This window comes from Macrosteles quadrilineatus, unplaced genomic scaffold (genome assembly GCF_028750875.1).
Source record: "Macrosteles quadrilineatus isolate MER2022 unplaced genomic scaffold, UCM_ALF_1.0 Scaffold_1__1_contigs__length_201487025, whole genome shotgun sequence".
Lineage (NCBI taxonomy): Eukaryota > Metazoa > Arthropoda > Insecta > Hemiptera > Cicadellidae > Macrosteles > Macrosteles quadrilineatus.
The window spans coordinates 128,343,936-128,359,600 of NW_026542594.1; the positions used below are offsets into that span (position 1 = coordinate 128,343,936).

At 33.3% G+C, this 15,665-nt stretch overlaps 1 protein-coding gene across 1 annotated transcript in view; it reads right to left on the bottom strand.

Annotated features, from left to right (window-relative positions):
- Nucleotides 1-1,827: 1,827 nt before the first annotated feature.
- Nucleotides 1,828-15,665, bottom strand: part of LOC128984682 (ubiquitin carboxyl-terminal hydrolase 32-like) — a 101,059-nt gene continuing 87,221 nt past the window's right edge. The window contains exons 25-33 of the mRNA XM_054404024.1: nt 12,496-12,686; nt 10,218-10,304; nt 8,959-9,079; nt 7,787-7,978; nt 6,625-6,779; nt 5,672-5,724; nt 4,758-4,846; nt 3,686-3,778; nt 1,828-2,985 (exon numbers count right to left, since the gene is read on the bottom strand). Coding sequence (XP_054259999.1) covers nt 2,818-2,985; nt 3,686-3,778; nt 4,758-4,846; nt 5,672-5,724; nt 6,625-6,779; nt 7,787-7,978; nt 8,959-9,079; nt 10,218-10,304; nt 12,496-12,686 — 1,149 coding nt within the window. The 3' untranslated portion in view covers nt 1,828-2,817. The remainder of the gene's footprint in view (nt 2,986-3,685; nt 3,779-4,757; nt 4,847-5,671; nt 5,725-6,624; nt 6,780-7,786; nt 7,979-8,958; nt 9,080-10,217; nt 10,305-12,495; nt 12,687-15,665) is intronic.

Genomic DNA, 15,665 nt, shown 5'->3' on the forward strand with positions numbered 1-15,665 from the left:
ACAATCCAGAGGCCATCCCATCATGTAATTTAACAGATATTAATCAATGAAAAGTATTGGCCATAAGAAAGTTAATCTGGTACGAAACAGAAATATCACGACTTTCTTTTAAAATACCCTTCTGGAAAATAACCAGTTCTGGACTTTATCAAGCTTACGCAATGTAATTAATGTTTATGTTGAAATGAAGTTCTATAGACAGTGTTCAATTCCATCTTGCGTTGATTGGACAGAAAACAAAAGAGTTGAAGAGATCTTCTCTATCACTTTGATTCAATCATGAAGCGGAAAGTAAATAAAAGTATTGCATTTTATTTATATTGTGTTTTGTATTGACTCGGAGGTACAGGCGTTTTGTGTGGAGTTTAAACACACTTTTGGAAAATCTACAAGTTGTTTGAGCTACCATAACGTATGCTTGTCTAGTTATATTTATGTTATGTGGATTAACCTTAAATGCCAAAGTCTTGGTTAACAATTTGTGATACAAGAATACATTTTAATTTTAATTGACTTAACTATTCTCAAATATTTGTTTCAATTTTTTTTATCAAATATTTTTTTGAGTAGTACCACATTTCTTTATCCCAAAATTGATGAGGTTTTTGAAATTTGCAGTAGGCTATGTAATAATTTTATGTCTGCATGAATCTGGCTCCATATTGTCCACTATGCTGATAATGAAATTTGCATTTCAAAACTGATTATTTTGCAATTAACTTGCAATGCATCCAATAGGTGGATTGAACTTGAGGAAAAAATCTTTTATAGCTGTGTCAAGTAATTTTACCTCATAAAATAATAATTGTAGGGAGAAATAAACAAAAGTAAATTGAGGATTTTGACTGAAAGCATTTGTAAATGTATTCAACAAAAAAATTGATAATTTTTTTTTTAAAGTATTCACATTATATCGAAACATTGGTGTAATATTTGTATTTTTGGTGAAAAGATAACGGGACAATGAGGGTCTATACATATGTACAAATATGATGATAAGCTACTTTTAGCATCTGCCCATCCTCTAAATTTATGGTCCCAGGCACTGGTTTCACCATATCAAAATACATTAAAAGGTATTTTAATAAACATAAGAAAATAGATGGATTATACAAGGGCTATCCAGAAAGTAGATTACGCTTTTGTCTGTATCCACTAGGGGCGGGGCTAGCGCGACCATCTTGGTGTTCGTTCGTTATGCAGCTCAGTCGACATCTAGCCGTGCTAGTAAAAGATTTCTGCTGAACTTCGTTGAGTTACTGTGACAGTTTAAAATGTCTGTGTTAATTGAAAATGCCGCGAACTGTGAAATGCGTGCAGTTGTAAGGTTTTTGACTGCAAAAAACTGTAAACCGATAGAAAACTATCGGCAACTTTGTGAAGTTTATGGGGAAAACATTATTATTGAAGGTGGAGTACGTCAGTGCGTCATTAAATTTAAAAATGGCCGAACTAACGTTTACGATGAAGAGCGAAGTGGAAGACCCATCATTGTGACTGCCGAACTTGTCGAAAAAGTCGATGCCGATGTCCGTAAAGCTCGAAAGTTCACAATAACAGAACTCTCTATGGGGTTTCCACAAATTTTGCGAAGTTTGTTGCACAAGATCATAACCAAAAAGCTTGGTTGCCAAACTGTAACCAAAGAGTCCATTCATTTTTTTTTTGCACACACTTCACAGTTCACAGTATTTTAAATTAACACAGACATTTTAAACTGCCACAGTAATTCAACAGAGTACAGCAGAAACCTCTTACTAGCACGGCTAGATGCCGACTGAGCTGCATAACAAATTAACACCAAGATGGTCACGCTAGCCTCGCCCCTAGCGGATACAGACAAATACGTAATCTACTTTCTGGATAGCCCTTATACAAACACAGAATTCATTACACATACAAAAGTGGCAGTATTAAGTTTTAAATAATGTAAGATACTTAAATTTGATTTTAGGAGGTGTCGGATGAAGCTTTCTAAAACCTTTCTAAAACCCCTCCCCCCCAAAAAAACCAAAATAGTTTGTGTCAACAGGATATAATTGGCAACTTGGCATATTTTAAAAGTTAGTTAAAAAATAGGTGGGCATTACTACTTTCCTAAAGAGGGCAATGTTATAGAGAAACAAAAGTTTAGTTTTTACTAAGCTAGGAATAACATAATTCAATTGAAAAATTGTACAAGATGGCACATAGCTGTGGGAAAGTAATTACGTTTTATGTGATACAAACAAAGAGTATAAAACAGTTATACCTAGTTCCTAACAAAATATGACACACAAATGAAATGAAAGTGAAAATGTTGAAATCTCAGTCCAGACAGTAGCAGCTGTGGTGAAAGCTATAACTTAACTAAACATTATTTTTTTCCTACAAACTTTAAGGGCTCTGGCTAACTGATACGGGCCGATACATTTTATAACACAGCAATTTAAAGAATAAAAAAAGCAAAATTTAATTTCAAATTTATTTCTCAACATATTTTTGAGACATAATTTTTTAACTTCACACTTATCACTGAACTGTATCAATACATGACTTAAACTTTAGTAATTTATTGTTTTAATCGTTACATAAACAATTCAGTGTACAAATAACAACTGTATCCATTAAACACAAAAATTGAAACATAATTCAACAATTCATAAATTATTGAATAAATAACGAACTGATAACACCAACAAATTATATGATCATTAAAATATGAAAACAACAACTGCTTGAGATTGCTCGAAAGAACCCAGCTTCATAAAAATTTGCAAAGTATCTTACTTACAACAATCACAAATTAAATAATGACGAGAGAACAAAGTGTCTTGATTACATGAGTAAGCACGATTTCTTGAAGTCATTTTCAAAGTCTTCATCTAGTTCAACTGTGTCAGGTGTCTGTCGACCTGTGATGTTAGGCATGTACCTCGACTCACAGATTCCCTTCCTCTCGTAGAAGAGCATGTACGCAGAACTAGTGTCCAAGTCCACAACTTCCTGCAGTCAGAAAAACAGACACTCTGTAGTACACTCAGTAGATTGTGATAAAGATAAAAACAATTGTTAACCAACCATACTAGTATCAGCACTATCTGCTAGTTGCACCATTAAATAGAATTGAATGCCTTACAAATAATTAATAGTGACAATGCACATTTAAAAAATACAACATCATAAGATTTTTCTGAATGAGGCAACTTGCTGATGTCCTGAACATGAAGATTAGCAAGATTTTACTGTAGTAGTTTTATCACTCATTAATCAGCACATTAAACAACCTTCCAGCTAAACCCTGGAATTCCATGGGTTATTCAGTGATTTATTCTCATGAACACAAATATGAAATGATTTTGAAATTTTTAAAGCTTTTGGTCATACCTAAATGTTTACCACACTAATAAGACCGGTCAACCAAAAGGCCATTTTAAGTAGTTCCTAGCTTGACTCTCAGAATTTAAACACAAGCTAAACTATCTTTCAATGGAAACTATAAGGTTGGGTTGGTAAACATTATATTGCTTCAGACAACCTCTCTACGATTAAATTAACTATAGAGGCGACAATCAGTGGTCAAAACTTAAGAAGATGGTGGTGTAAGGAGCAAACAAAATCAATGAATTTAAGCTGGGAGGAAAAAAATTAAAACTAGGATTTAATCTGTAGTTCGAGTAATATTACTGATTTTGTAAGTACAAACCTTACAACTACTGTCGTTGTAGCAATACCACTTTCCATTTGGGTTCTGGGCGTAAGCCACGTAATGACCTCCACCAAGGATTCCAGAGTGGCTCTATAACAAATAATTTAACGTGAAATTTAACAGTTTTTGTTGTTCATTTTTCTAAATTTATATTCACTACTAATCTCTAATGGGAAATCTCTAGTGAAAAAAAACTGTGTAAGTTACCGGTAATGTTAATAACGCTAAATAAAAATAATGTTTAAGATTCAAAAAAGCTAAAACAGGGACATTAAATGTAAAATTTAACTGAAGGGCATAAACATTAAATGGCTTTAAATCAAGGCATAGCTATGAGTTTAAGTTTGGAAATGATAACTCTTTACTTTTGAAGTTTTCCAAAAGAAGATTTGTTTACACTTCACGTCAATAGAATTTTTGTTTGTATAAGAGGATTTACAGCCCTTAGAACAATGGTTTGTAAGATTTTAACAAGGCAATTGACAAAGAATAAAAATTATTTGGTTTCTTTGCCAAATTAAATTCCCTGATTTGCAACATTTTGCTGCTGCTGATATGTCTGAAGAAGATATTTAGTGAAAAAACAATCTAGCATTTCAACCATGGAGCAAAAGCTACAATGAATCAAGTTTGATGTTTCAGGATCAAAGGAGTACTCTGAGAACACTGCCATAATAAGCACAGTTGTTACAAATTCTATCTCAGTTATCAATAATTTACACTGTGTACCGGTATGTCTAATGTTTGTAGTTTTCATGATTTTACAATTCATTTAGTACAGCCAATCTCGATCTGTGATATTTATTTATAGCTACTGTGATATTACTGTATTCTGTGTATTAGTTTAAGAAGTCTGGAAAACTGAATTGAGATCCTTATGGTTAACTCTTGGGTGGAGATGCTCAGAACTTAAATTAGAATATGCATGCCATGTTGTCTCTTGTCAACTACAATGTAGCCAAGATTAGGATGTAGTTACTTATTTTTGATTAAATCAATCACAATATTGTATTGTTTAAAGATGGAATAAATGACTATTATTGACACTAAAGATGATACATCAACTTACCGTGATGGCGTATAGGTTGTATCGTAGATCAAACGGATCTGCCTCTTCACTCAACAGATGCTGGTGGAAATCCTGCAGTGGATTCATCTCTTCTTGCAACAGAACATGCATTTATAATGGACATGAGATATAAAAGAGAAAAAGAAAAAACAACACTTGTCTAAGGAATAAATTAATAAGAGACAGACATATGCACAAATAACTCACGCAAGAAAACTTTCACAATACTATTAACTTGATATTTTTCTTCTCCCAGGAAACTCCTTTGCATTGAACAAGTAGAAGCAGTAAAACACTGCCTTCTGCCCGTCAGAGGGGCAAAATATGTACTTTTGCTATACATGTTTATGTATTATCAATTGTTTGGGTAGTTGTCTGGACTCTCTTCTTAGGGTAACTTAGTTGTGCATCCATGCATTCTGCCTCAATGCTTTCCTGCTTAAATTTGTCGATCTAAGACTTTTTTGAGTAATATGTAAGTATAGTTAGCTTCTCTGAAATCATGTTAAGATTCTTTTGTTTAATTTGTTTTGTTATTCCATAACTAACATGAAAACCTACAAGGCCAATGTTAAAAATAAAAACAAAATCAACTAAAAATTTGCACAAAAACAATTATTCTTAAACAGAGCAAACCAGCAAACCATAAATATTATGGTTATTCTATAAAAAAATATCATATTCCTGACAATTTAAAAGAAATTGTTGGAGCCATTGCTTTAATAATTCTGCAAACTAGCATACAAAACTTACTCGTATTAGAGTATATGAATATAAAAAAAAATTTAGAGGAAATGTTAGCAGGATTTGACGGACGTTTCAAGTGCCTTAAACAAGTTGTTACAGAAAACATTACCCAAACCATTACAGAAAAGTTGAAATGAGTAATTCACAAATAAAGAAGAAAAACCCACCAGATTCCACTGAGCTCTCTGAGGTAGTTGCCTTGGATTTGTCATCACTACTTCTGTAAAAAAAAAATGTATATATTATTTTTAAACTTAAAAAAAAGTACAATTTAAGTTTCGACCACTAAAGCTTCATTCTTAAATAAATACAGTTAATGTTCAGTTTCTGATTTGGATAAGAATTTCAATTATTTATTAATACTTACTGAATGTTCTGAACATATGTATGTTTAAGGACTTAAAATGTACATTTTCTTTCCTGCATCCATCAAAAACCTGTGTGTTTTAAAATTCAAACAAGTTTAAAAAACTACTTTAACCCAGGCTTGCCTATATAAACATGAAGAGTACTTTGGTTTAGAGTTTTACTCATTTTAGTTGCCAGAGCCATCTTGATTGTTTTGTTTTTCTTTTGACGATTGTCATGAACTTTGTACATAGTTAATGTCAATAAATAATTTCATTTCATTTCATTACTTATTTAACACATTAATTTGACCTTTTATGCAACAGTGGTTTTAAAAAAGTAATATATAGAGTTATCATAAGAGTGTAGAATAGTATATTAGAGCATGTATCATAAACCCGCATTGACAATAGACAATTTCTTTCTATTCTAGACAACTTCTTCACTTCGGTTACTACCCAGAAACAACCACAAGAAGCAGCAGCATTGGTATATTTTTAAATATAAGAAGAAACAATAACACTGGCTTATCATCAAATAAAAGAGAAAAAGAGCTAAAACTGTATATAATCCAGGTGGATTAGATTCAATGTAGATATACTAAGCTAAAATCATCCTTTATAAGATATTCTTTATTCTTTCTCTTAGGTGGACGGACATACAAATCACAGTTGATGCTACTATTTAAAATAATGTATTTATAAAAATTTGGTTTCGTGATGAAATATGTTAAAAGTCTTAAGTTGTTTAAGTTACACAAATAAACACTTACTTTTGATCAAGAGAAGCCTTGTGTCTAATCACCGTTTCTCGGGGTATTGAAGCCAAATATGTAGTGGGTTCAAAGTTTTCGAACGGAAACTTGACAACTTTTTGAGATTTCACCCATTTTCCATTCACGTATTGAAATCTCTTCAAGTGAACAATCTAAAAAATACAGATGTTTGAACTTGTTTTAATAGCAATGATACGGCTGGTACTGTACTTTGTTCTAAAAACTTTGGTGATTTTAGGGGAAGAAATCTATCCCCTCCACTTCTTGATCCTACCATTGAAACAGCTCAACAGCTGATATTTATCAAAACGTCAATCAGCTGCAACATACATTTAAACAAACAAAAAGTGGCAGGGGAACTTCCCCTCAAACTGCCTAATTAATGGAGTATACTTTCAGATAAGTATTTGAATAACGTTTCTTAAATAGTAAGGTTATGGTCCCCACTACTATTTTGTTAACATCAGTATTTAGTTTACATTTCTTAGAATTTTTAAAATTAGAAATTTTGGACAGTATTTAATTTGTATTTTATTCTAAAGATTATTAAAGTTGAGAGAAGAACCCAAAAAAACGACAAGAAATTGCCACAGGTAGTTAACAAGCTAAGGAAATCTAGAGTGCTAAATAATCAAGCAATTATTTAGGAGAGAGATGGATTTCAGTAGTTTGCCTTAGAGAATGGTAATGTATGGAGGGATAGACAAACAACATGAATACATTCTGCTAATATTTAAACCTACTGCATAAATATATCAGTGAGAAGAAGGAACATAAATTATCATATTGTTTTGTTTATTTGGGATAGTCTTTAAGCCACAAGGAACATTTTTTTTAGATAAGAAGACAAAAAATTACTCAAGTTATCACGTTTACGGACACACACACACACACACACACACACACATATGTATACACAATATACTTGTATAAATACAAATTTGAACAAATGGTGTTTTTGGCTTCTGGGGACATTAAATCGGTCCTGAGCCTAGGTCTCACCGTGCCACCTACGGTAATAGTTACATTCCCTAAAGGGAAATTCGCTAAAACTTATTCAGGCAAAGTGAATTTTTTGCGTGAATCGAATAATAATGATTGTATGTTTCGAGAACTACTTTTAGGACCTAAAAAAATTCCTTAGATTTTGATGACTCACCAAGATGGGAGGAAGCCTCCAAATCTCTAGTTTCTTGCAGGCGAGTTGATGTTCTTTGCACTTCGAACAGTAGTACTTTTCTTCCTCTCCGAGATGTTCTTCTTTGGTAAAAGCTTCCAGACAATAGTCTAGGTTGATTGGTTCCAATTGTAGTTGCCGCACTGTCTGTACACTGCTGTGCTCCTCAACAACCTGGGAAAACAGGATCATCTCCATCATCAACCTTGTATATAAGGTAGAACCAGACTGGGGTTTTGCAAGTTTGAAAAGTTACCACCTGATTGTTTGAACGAATAATTTACAATTCATCACGTAGCTGGTTCTTTAACTTCTAAGGCTACAATGATCATCTTGTAAGGCACAATGGCAAGACAAAACGTTTTTTCAAAAGACGTTTTGTCAGAAAACAAAAATGTTGCTTCGGTTTACGGTAGTCTCAAAGGACAAAAAGCTGGAGGTAACATAAAATCGGTTAGTCCCCTGTAGATCAGTGTAGTGAAAACACAGTGCGTGTGGGGTGTTTGTTTACAAAAATGGACGAGAAAGTGGTGGAAGTGGACGTAGCAATTATGTTGTGAACTTTATACAGCTTGCCGAACAAAACGAAAGAAGTAAGCATTGTGTTTATCCCTAAACGAAAACGGAACATTGGAAAGTTATTGCAAAAAGAAAAATAACAATCATACCATGTAAAACAATCAATGATCTTTTCGCAAAATTATAAGCTCATGAAATGTAAAAAATTAACAACAATGCAATACACTTTTGGTACCTTGTTCTGTATAGCAAGTTGCAATCATCTTTCTGAAACTAAAGCTCTTCCATGTCATATTGCCCTTCAATCAAGCCACCCCTATCACAAGATATTTCCTACCACTATAACATATCATAGCACACAGATTAGCATTTTAGTTGTAGGCCTATATAAGATGTCATTTTGGTTGTGTTCGCTTTTTTTAGGTAATTTTATTTTCTTATTGGATGTTAGTGGTTTGTATAAATACCAACAGTAAAATCAGCTGATATAGCGAGCGAGAATGAATAAAGCGGAAATGGGCTATTTTGGGTACTGTTTACAGGTGTGGCAATATCATCATTGTTATGCAGTGGTAGGAAATACACTATACTTAAAAGAGAATAAAACTCTAACCAAGGATTGGAATTGTAGTTACCTTCTCTTGAGCAGTTTGGTAACGCAGATGTAAGGCAGTTGGGTCCCAGTCAATGGCCAGATAGTTACTTGAAAAATTGAACTCCGTATCGCAGCACTGAATTCGACATCCGCGACAAAACCTGCAAAATATCAAATCTGTTTTTACAAGATCAATGTTAGTTTTCACCACATAATGTTTTCAATTTTTGTATTTTAGTGTAATACAAGGATCCTAAAAAACAGTCCAAAAAATTGTCCAAAGGCATTACATTGTTTACAACCCTTTAACACCACAAAATGTTTCCAATTTCTTATTTTAATGTAATACAAGGATTGTAAGAACGGGCCAACAGATATTCACGAACGCATTACAATGTTGAATACAACCCTTTAACCCTTTGCGGCTGAATGGTGGTATAGGTCGCCGCCCGCCATTTTCCCGACTACTCGAAAATGGCAACCTATACTCACAAAGAAAAAAAAATCTAAAATAAAAAAGATTATTTTAATAGTCGTATAGCGAGTATAGGTTTGCTGAAGCCATTTTCCCGACTGCTCAAATGGCAACCTATACTCGCCGAAAAAAAAAATTCCACCTCAAAGGGTTAACAAACTGTTAAGTGAAAAATTTCACCTCTGACTCAAAACTTAGAGAATAATTTAGGAACAAAGTAACTCGAGGTAGTTAAATGACAAGTTATATCGATTGCACTCATGACTGAACTAGAATAAGATAGTAGTTAGCATTGTGGACTAAGATGGACAGGTTTTATTTCTCAGATACCCATGTTATAGCTTCAGCTTTTCTCATTTATGACTGAGAAGCTATGAGGTTGGAGAAGGTTACAGACTTGACACTAGACTCAGTTGGAATTTTTCATCGGGCTAACAATTTTGGATATTTTCTAACAGGTTAATTTTAAAAAGAAACAATATCGGGGTTTGGATTATTCCTTTATAACAATGTAAACAAACCATCAGGGTAAATACAATGAATGGCTTTTGAGGGTTACAACAAATTTTGCTTCAGCGTTCACTTAGACACTTTATGTTTGTAGTATTTATTTTAACAAACGACATTGCATTACAAAAGCCAATAAAATATTATAACTGTCAATCTCAATTTACACAATTTTTGCAATAAATACAATCATATTCAAACTTATTTATTTAAAAGCATATTCAAAACAGCATGGCCCATATTTAAATCACAATTTGACTGGAATATAGTTTCCTCCATTGTTTTTCATTAACTCATTGACCAATGACCAGCCTTACCTGTACCAGGGACACCAGGCGCAAAGAAACCCATCTTTGTTCACTGCCTTGAGTACAAACGGGAACTCGTAACCTAGACTGTCATCACTGAAACAAACAAGGTTTGAATTATATGAAGATAATCATACAATGACTTATGTCAGAGCCTCCACTAATACAAGGCCGTGGCAAGACAAAGCGTCAACTGAGACAGCTGTAGAACACACTAAAACATATGGAGCATCAGTGTAGTGCTAATGTTTACAGGTTTGTTATTACCATGGCAAAAGGCAGGGGAATGCAGTGCTGCCACATTGTTGGTTGCGGCCTTGTGTTAGAGGAGGCTGTACTTATGTACAGTACGGGGAAAATATTCATAGGATTACCATATGGTTGGCAGTTACGTGAAGTACTTGGTTTGGTGAAGTTTGATCTACATTTTGACACTTGTGTCGCATCCTAAGAAGCAAAGTATAATTATTTACTTTAATTATACACTATTCGTTTCTTTACAATTGGTTGGTAGACGATGTAGAACACGGAGGTAGGAGCCCAGGCTCGAGAGCACGTTTCCAGACCAGGAATGCACTTATCAATTGTCTGACTGTTAAAACCCAATACTTAAAAAAATTCCAGTCATTATTTTAATATTAAAATTTTGTGTTTAAAATATACTTGTAAGCTGGATTTTATTTCTACATCTTACATAATGCTCCAAGAATTTGGTGTAACAAAACAAAAATATCTCTCTTCTCAGCAGTATTTTGATGTAGCAAATGGGAACTAAGCTATGAATGATTAGTGATTACTAACAAAAAAAGCTAGGTTATAATTTAAGAAAGAAGGTTATATTATATTAAATAAAAACAAATTGGCTGATTAGGAATTCTTTTCTGAGTTAAGGGTTCCTCTAGCTTATTTGAGAAATTTAGATTCCAAGATCTAATAGATACAAAAAAGGTCATATAACAATAAAACAATTAATATTCAATAATTAATGTTCAATTTAATACATTAATATTGGGGGAGCGAGGTGGTCTAGTGGTAGAGCGTGGGACTTCGGTTCTTGAGGTCCCAGGTTCAAATCCTGCCATATCAACAATGGATTTTATCTAAGCAATAATACCACAACCCCTAGGCCTAGCCTGAAGTAATGTGAAAAACAATCCCGGGCTAGTGCATAACGTCCTAGGACAAAATAAATAATATAATAATATTCTATTTCTATTCAATATATTCAGGCCTGCGGTTTGCATGCAATGTATTTTGGGCTTGTGAGATAATTGCGCCTCTCTCCACCTCCTTGCGCCCCTGGGAGGGCCCAAACCCACCCGGCCCATTTATGAAAGCGGCTTTGAATATACTCTCAGAAGAAATCCTATACTGTATTAAGAATGATTACCTACCAGAAATATGTAAATTTTATGTTTTGAGGCCTTTTAGCGAATTTCCCTATAGGGAAGTAGCTATTACCGTAGGTCTCATGGTAAGACTTAGGCCCGGGACCGATTTACTTTTTCATTTTGATGTCCCCAGAGGCCAAAAACTCCATTCGTTCAAATTTTTATATATGTATATATATATGTGTCCGTTAACACGATAACTTGAGTAATTTTTATCCGATTTTGATGAAATTTGGTTTGAAGGTGTAAGGCGGGATAAACTTGAATGAGTTCGCGATCCAGCATGATCGGACTATGGGAACAGGGTTTTATGGGGGGTTTTATGGGGTAAAAATTGGTTTTTCTCACTTTTGACCCTCAAAACACAAAATTTCCCAATTTTTCTCTAAACCTTCTTAAAGAGCTTAAAAAAACAAACAATTCAGTATATCAAAGTGTTTTTGTACGGTTATTGGTTACGGAGAAAACTAAAAAAAATGGTAAATTTAAAATTCCCATGTTATTCTTATGGAGAATATTGCCAAATGTTGTAGTTTGCTTGTTTATGGATATATTTTAATCAAACTTGGCAAATTTATTTATTTTATAGTAAGCTATCAATATTTTACTAAAAACACACTTTATTAGTTTCCTTTGTAGCAGCATACCTAGGTACTCGTTAAACCTAATGTTATTTAAATAGATCAATTGAAAATCGATTCAGCCAAATGGAAATTTGCTTAGACGGCAGGTTTGCTGCGGCGGGGGTATTTAATCATCTATTAGCCCCTAGACTCCCTTATTTTTCAAATAAGCTAGGTGAAATCTATCCCTTAAAACTCCTAATAAAATAATTGGACAAATCTCTTTAATGTTTATCCCCTTAGCTCCTTTGACTCGTTATGAGCCTTACTTACCAGTCCATGGCGTGGTTGGGAGGAGCAGTCTCGGAGGGAGGTAACGGAGAGACCAGTCTAGCCACCTGTAGCCATACTGCTTGGTACAAGTCTTGGTGTGTGGTGTTGTCACAGCAGGGAACTATCACAGGCAGACCAAACAGGCTGGGCTTGCTCTTCTGGGATGACACAAAGTAATTGTCTTGTTGAGTCTGCAAATATTACACAACATGATACTTTCAAATTCAAATTAAATTATTCATGACCATCGCGGACATATATATCATGACCGAACTTCCACCGGCTGCTCCCACACGTTGTCCAACAAGATTTTCAATCGTTACCACTGTTTGATGTATTTGTGTTTTAAGTTTAGTACGACAAATCTTTACACCGTCCAGGTTGAAGAGGATTGAACACGCTTTATGTCCTGTAAACTAGAAAATGGAGCCATCAAGGTCTTCGACACCATGTTAGTTTAAGTACATGAAACTGAAACATGAAACATACATGAAACATGTTTATGACATGAAACTACAAATATTTTAACTTAGGGAGACAAAGGGTAATATAACCTATTAATTAATAAATTATTCCTAGTATAACAATGGCTTGGTCTCACCAGGTTTACAAAATTTGTTGGCAAGGTATTAGTTTACTATATTTTAAAATTTTCCATGAATCAAATTAAGTTGTCTAACCAAAACTGAATCATGGCAAGTTTTAATCCCAACCAGGACCCACACTGGCAGGCACTTTCAAAAACAGATTATTTGGTAACAAAACTTGCGTCTTATTCTAAGTAACAAAGAAATTGCCTTAGAGACAAACTACATTATACATAGAAGTTTGCTGTCAACACTTGGCTTTGTTTCCTGCCCTTGAGGATTCTCATCCATGGTTACCTGTAAATTGTTTTTATGCCAGTGTAAAATAAATAGGAAAATTATGGATCAAGGAATAAATAGGTAGAGAGGAAAAACCTTCAAATTATGGTAAAAGAAGGAAGATTAGTAAAAGATTTTTATGTTAGTGTACTATATTTTAAAATTTTCCACAAATCAAATTAAGATGTCAAACCACTGAATCAAATCACTGAATCATGGCAAGTTTTGATCCTAACCAGGATCCAAACTGGCAGGCACTTTCAAAAACAGATTATTTGGTAGCAAAATACGTGTCTTATTCTAAGTAACAAAGAAATTGCCTTATAGACAAACTACATTATACATACAAGATTGCTGTCAACACTTGGTTCTGGTTCCTGCTCTTGGGGATTCTCATCCATGGTTACCTGTAAATTGTTGTTATGGCAGTGTAAAATTAATAGGAAAATTATGGATAAAGGAATATATAGGGCCTAGGTAGAGAGGGGAAAACCCTCAAATCATGGTGAAAGAAGGAGGATTATTTAAAGATGTTTCAAAGTCAAAGTCAAAACATATTTTATTTGTTGTTTTGTAATGAAAGTACATTGAACATGCCTCATTTCTTAAAACTAATCCTTATAATATAACTACCTAATACAATTTATGTCAATAAGTACAATAATGTTAAAAACACCATCATTTCTGTTTGCAAATGTTCAATTTAGGGTTGTTAGTTATTTTAAAACTCTAGTGAGTGTAATGCTCTCTCAACTAGGTGTTCCCCTTTTGAGGGTCAATTTAGGGTTAATGTAGCATAGTATTTTTCGTTGATAACGGGAGGAGTTTACCCACCTCCAGAAACGTTATGTAGTTTTAAACACGAGACACGTTGAAATAGTCCAATTTAATATAGAACATATTAAAAAAAACGAACGCCATTATGAATTTTAAAAACTCTGTAGTTTTTTAATGTTTCCAAATTTTTTTAGTGTTTAAGTTAGTTTACCATAAATTTAAAATTTGCCATGAATCAAATGAGGTTGTCAAACCCATAACTGAATAATGAAAATATTTAATACTAACTTAAACTGGCAGGCACTTTAAAAAACTGATTATTTGGTAGCAAAATGTGTGTCTTATTCTAAGTAACAAAGAAATGCCTTGTAAACAAACTACATTTTACATAGGTACAAGTTTGATGTCAACAATTTGTTATGTTTCTTGCTAATTTGGATTGTCATCAGTGGTTTCCTGTGACTTGTTATGACAACGTCAAATTAATATAGGAAAAACATAATGAGACAAAGTATGCATATGTAGATAGGAAAACCCTTCAAATTATGATAATATAAGGATGCTTGGATCAGGTTTTTTAGGTTGATTTATCATATTTTTATATTTGTCACAAATCAAATAAAATGTTCAAACCTGTAACTGAACATGCAAATCAGTAATCCTAACCAGGACCACAACTGGCAGGTACTTTCAAAAACAGAATATTTGGTAGCAAAATATGTGTCTTATTCTAAGTAACAAAGAAATTACCTTAGATACAAACTACATTATACATACAAGATTGCTGTCAACACTTGGTTCTGGTTCTTCTTTGATCAGTTGCTCAACAATAGAATCCTGTAAAGTGTTGTTTTGGCAAAGTCAAATTGATAGGAAAATTATGGATATGTATAGGTATATATAGGTAGATAAGGAAAACCCTTCAAGTATGTTAAAAGCAGGGAGATTAGTTCAAGTTGGTCTACCATATTTTTTAATTTATCACAAATCAAATGAAGTTTTCAAACCAAACTCATAACTGGATCAAAACAATTTTTAATTCTAACCAGGACCCAACTTGCAGCACTTTCAAAAACAGATTATTTGGTAACAAAATGTGCATCTTATTCTAAGTAACAAAGTAATAGACTTATAAACAAACTATATTACCCAGGCAAAATCGAATTCATCACTATCTTCTTTCTCTCTCTTTTTTGGATTTTTCTCGATTCCCTGTAAATTTTTGTAATGACAATGACAAATGAATATGGAAAAATGGAACAAGGTGTATATAGGTAGGTAGGGAAAACCTTCAAATTAAGAAGTTAATAGAAGATTCTTTAAGTTGTCCATGTTAGTTTAGAATATTTCTTTTTTATTTCCCAAGAATCAAATGAAGTAGTCAAACCCATAACTGAATTATGTCTATTTATAATTAATTAATTATTTCATTAGTTAACCAAGACCCAAAATGGCAGGCGATTTAAAAAAAAGATCATTTGGTAGCGAAATGTGTGTCTTATTTTAAGTAACAAATAAAGAGTAATA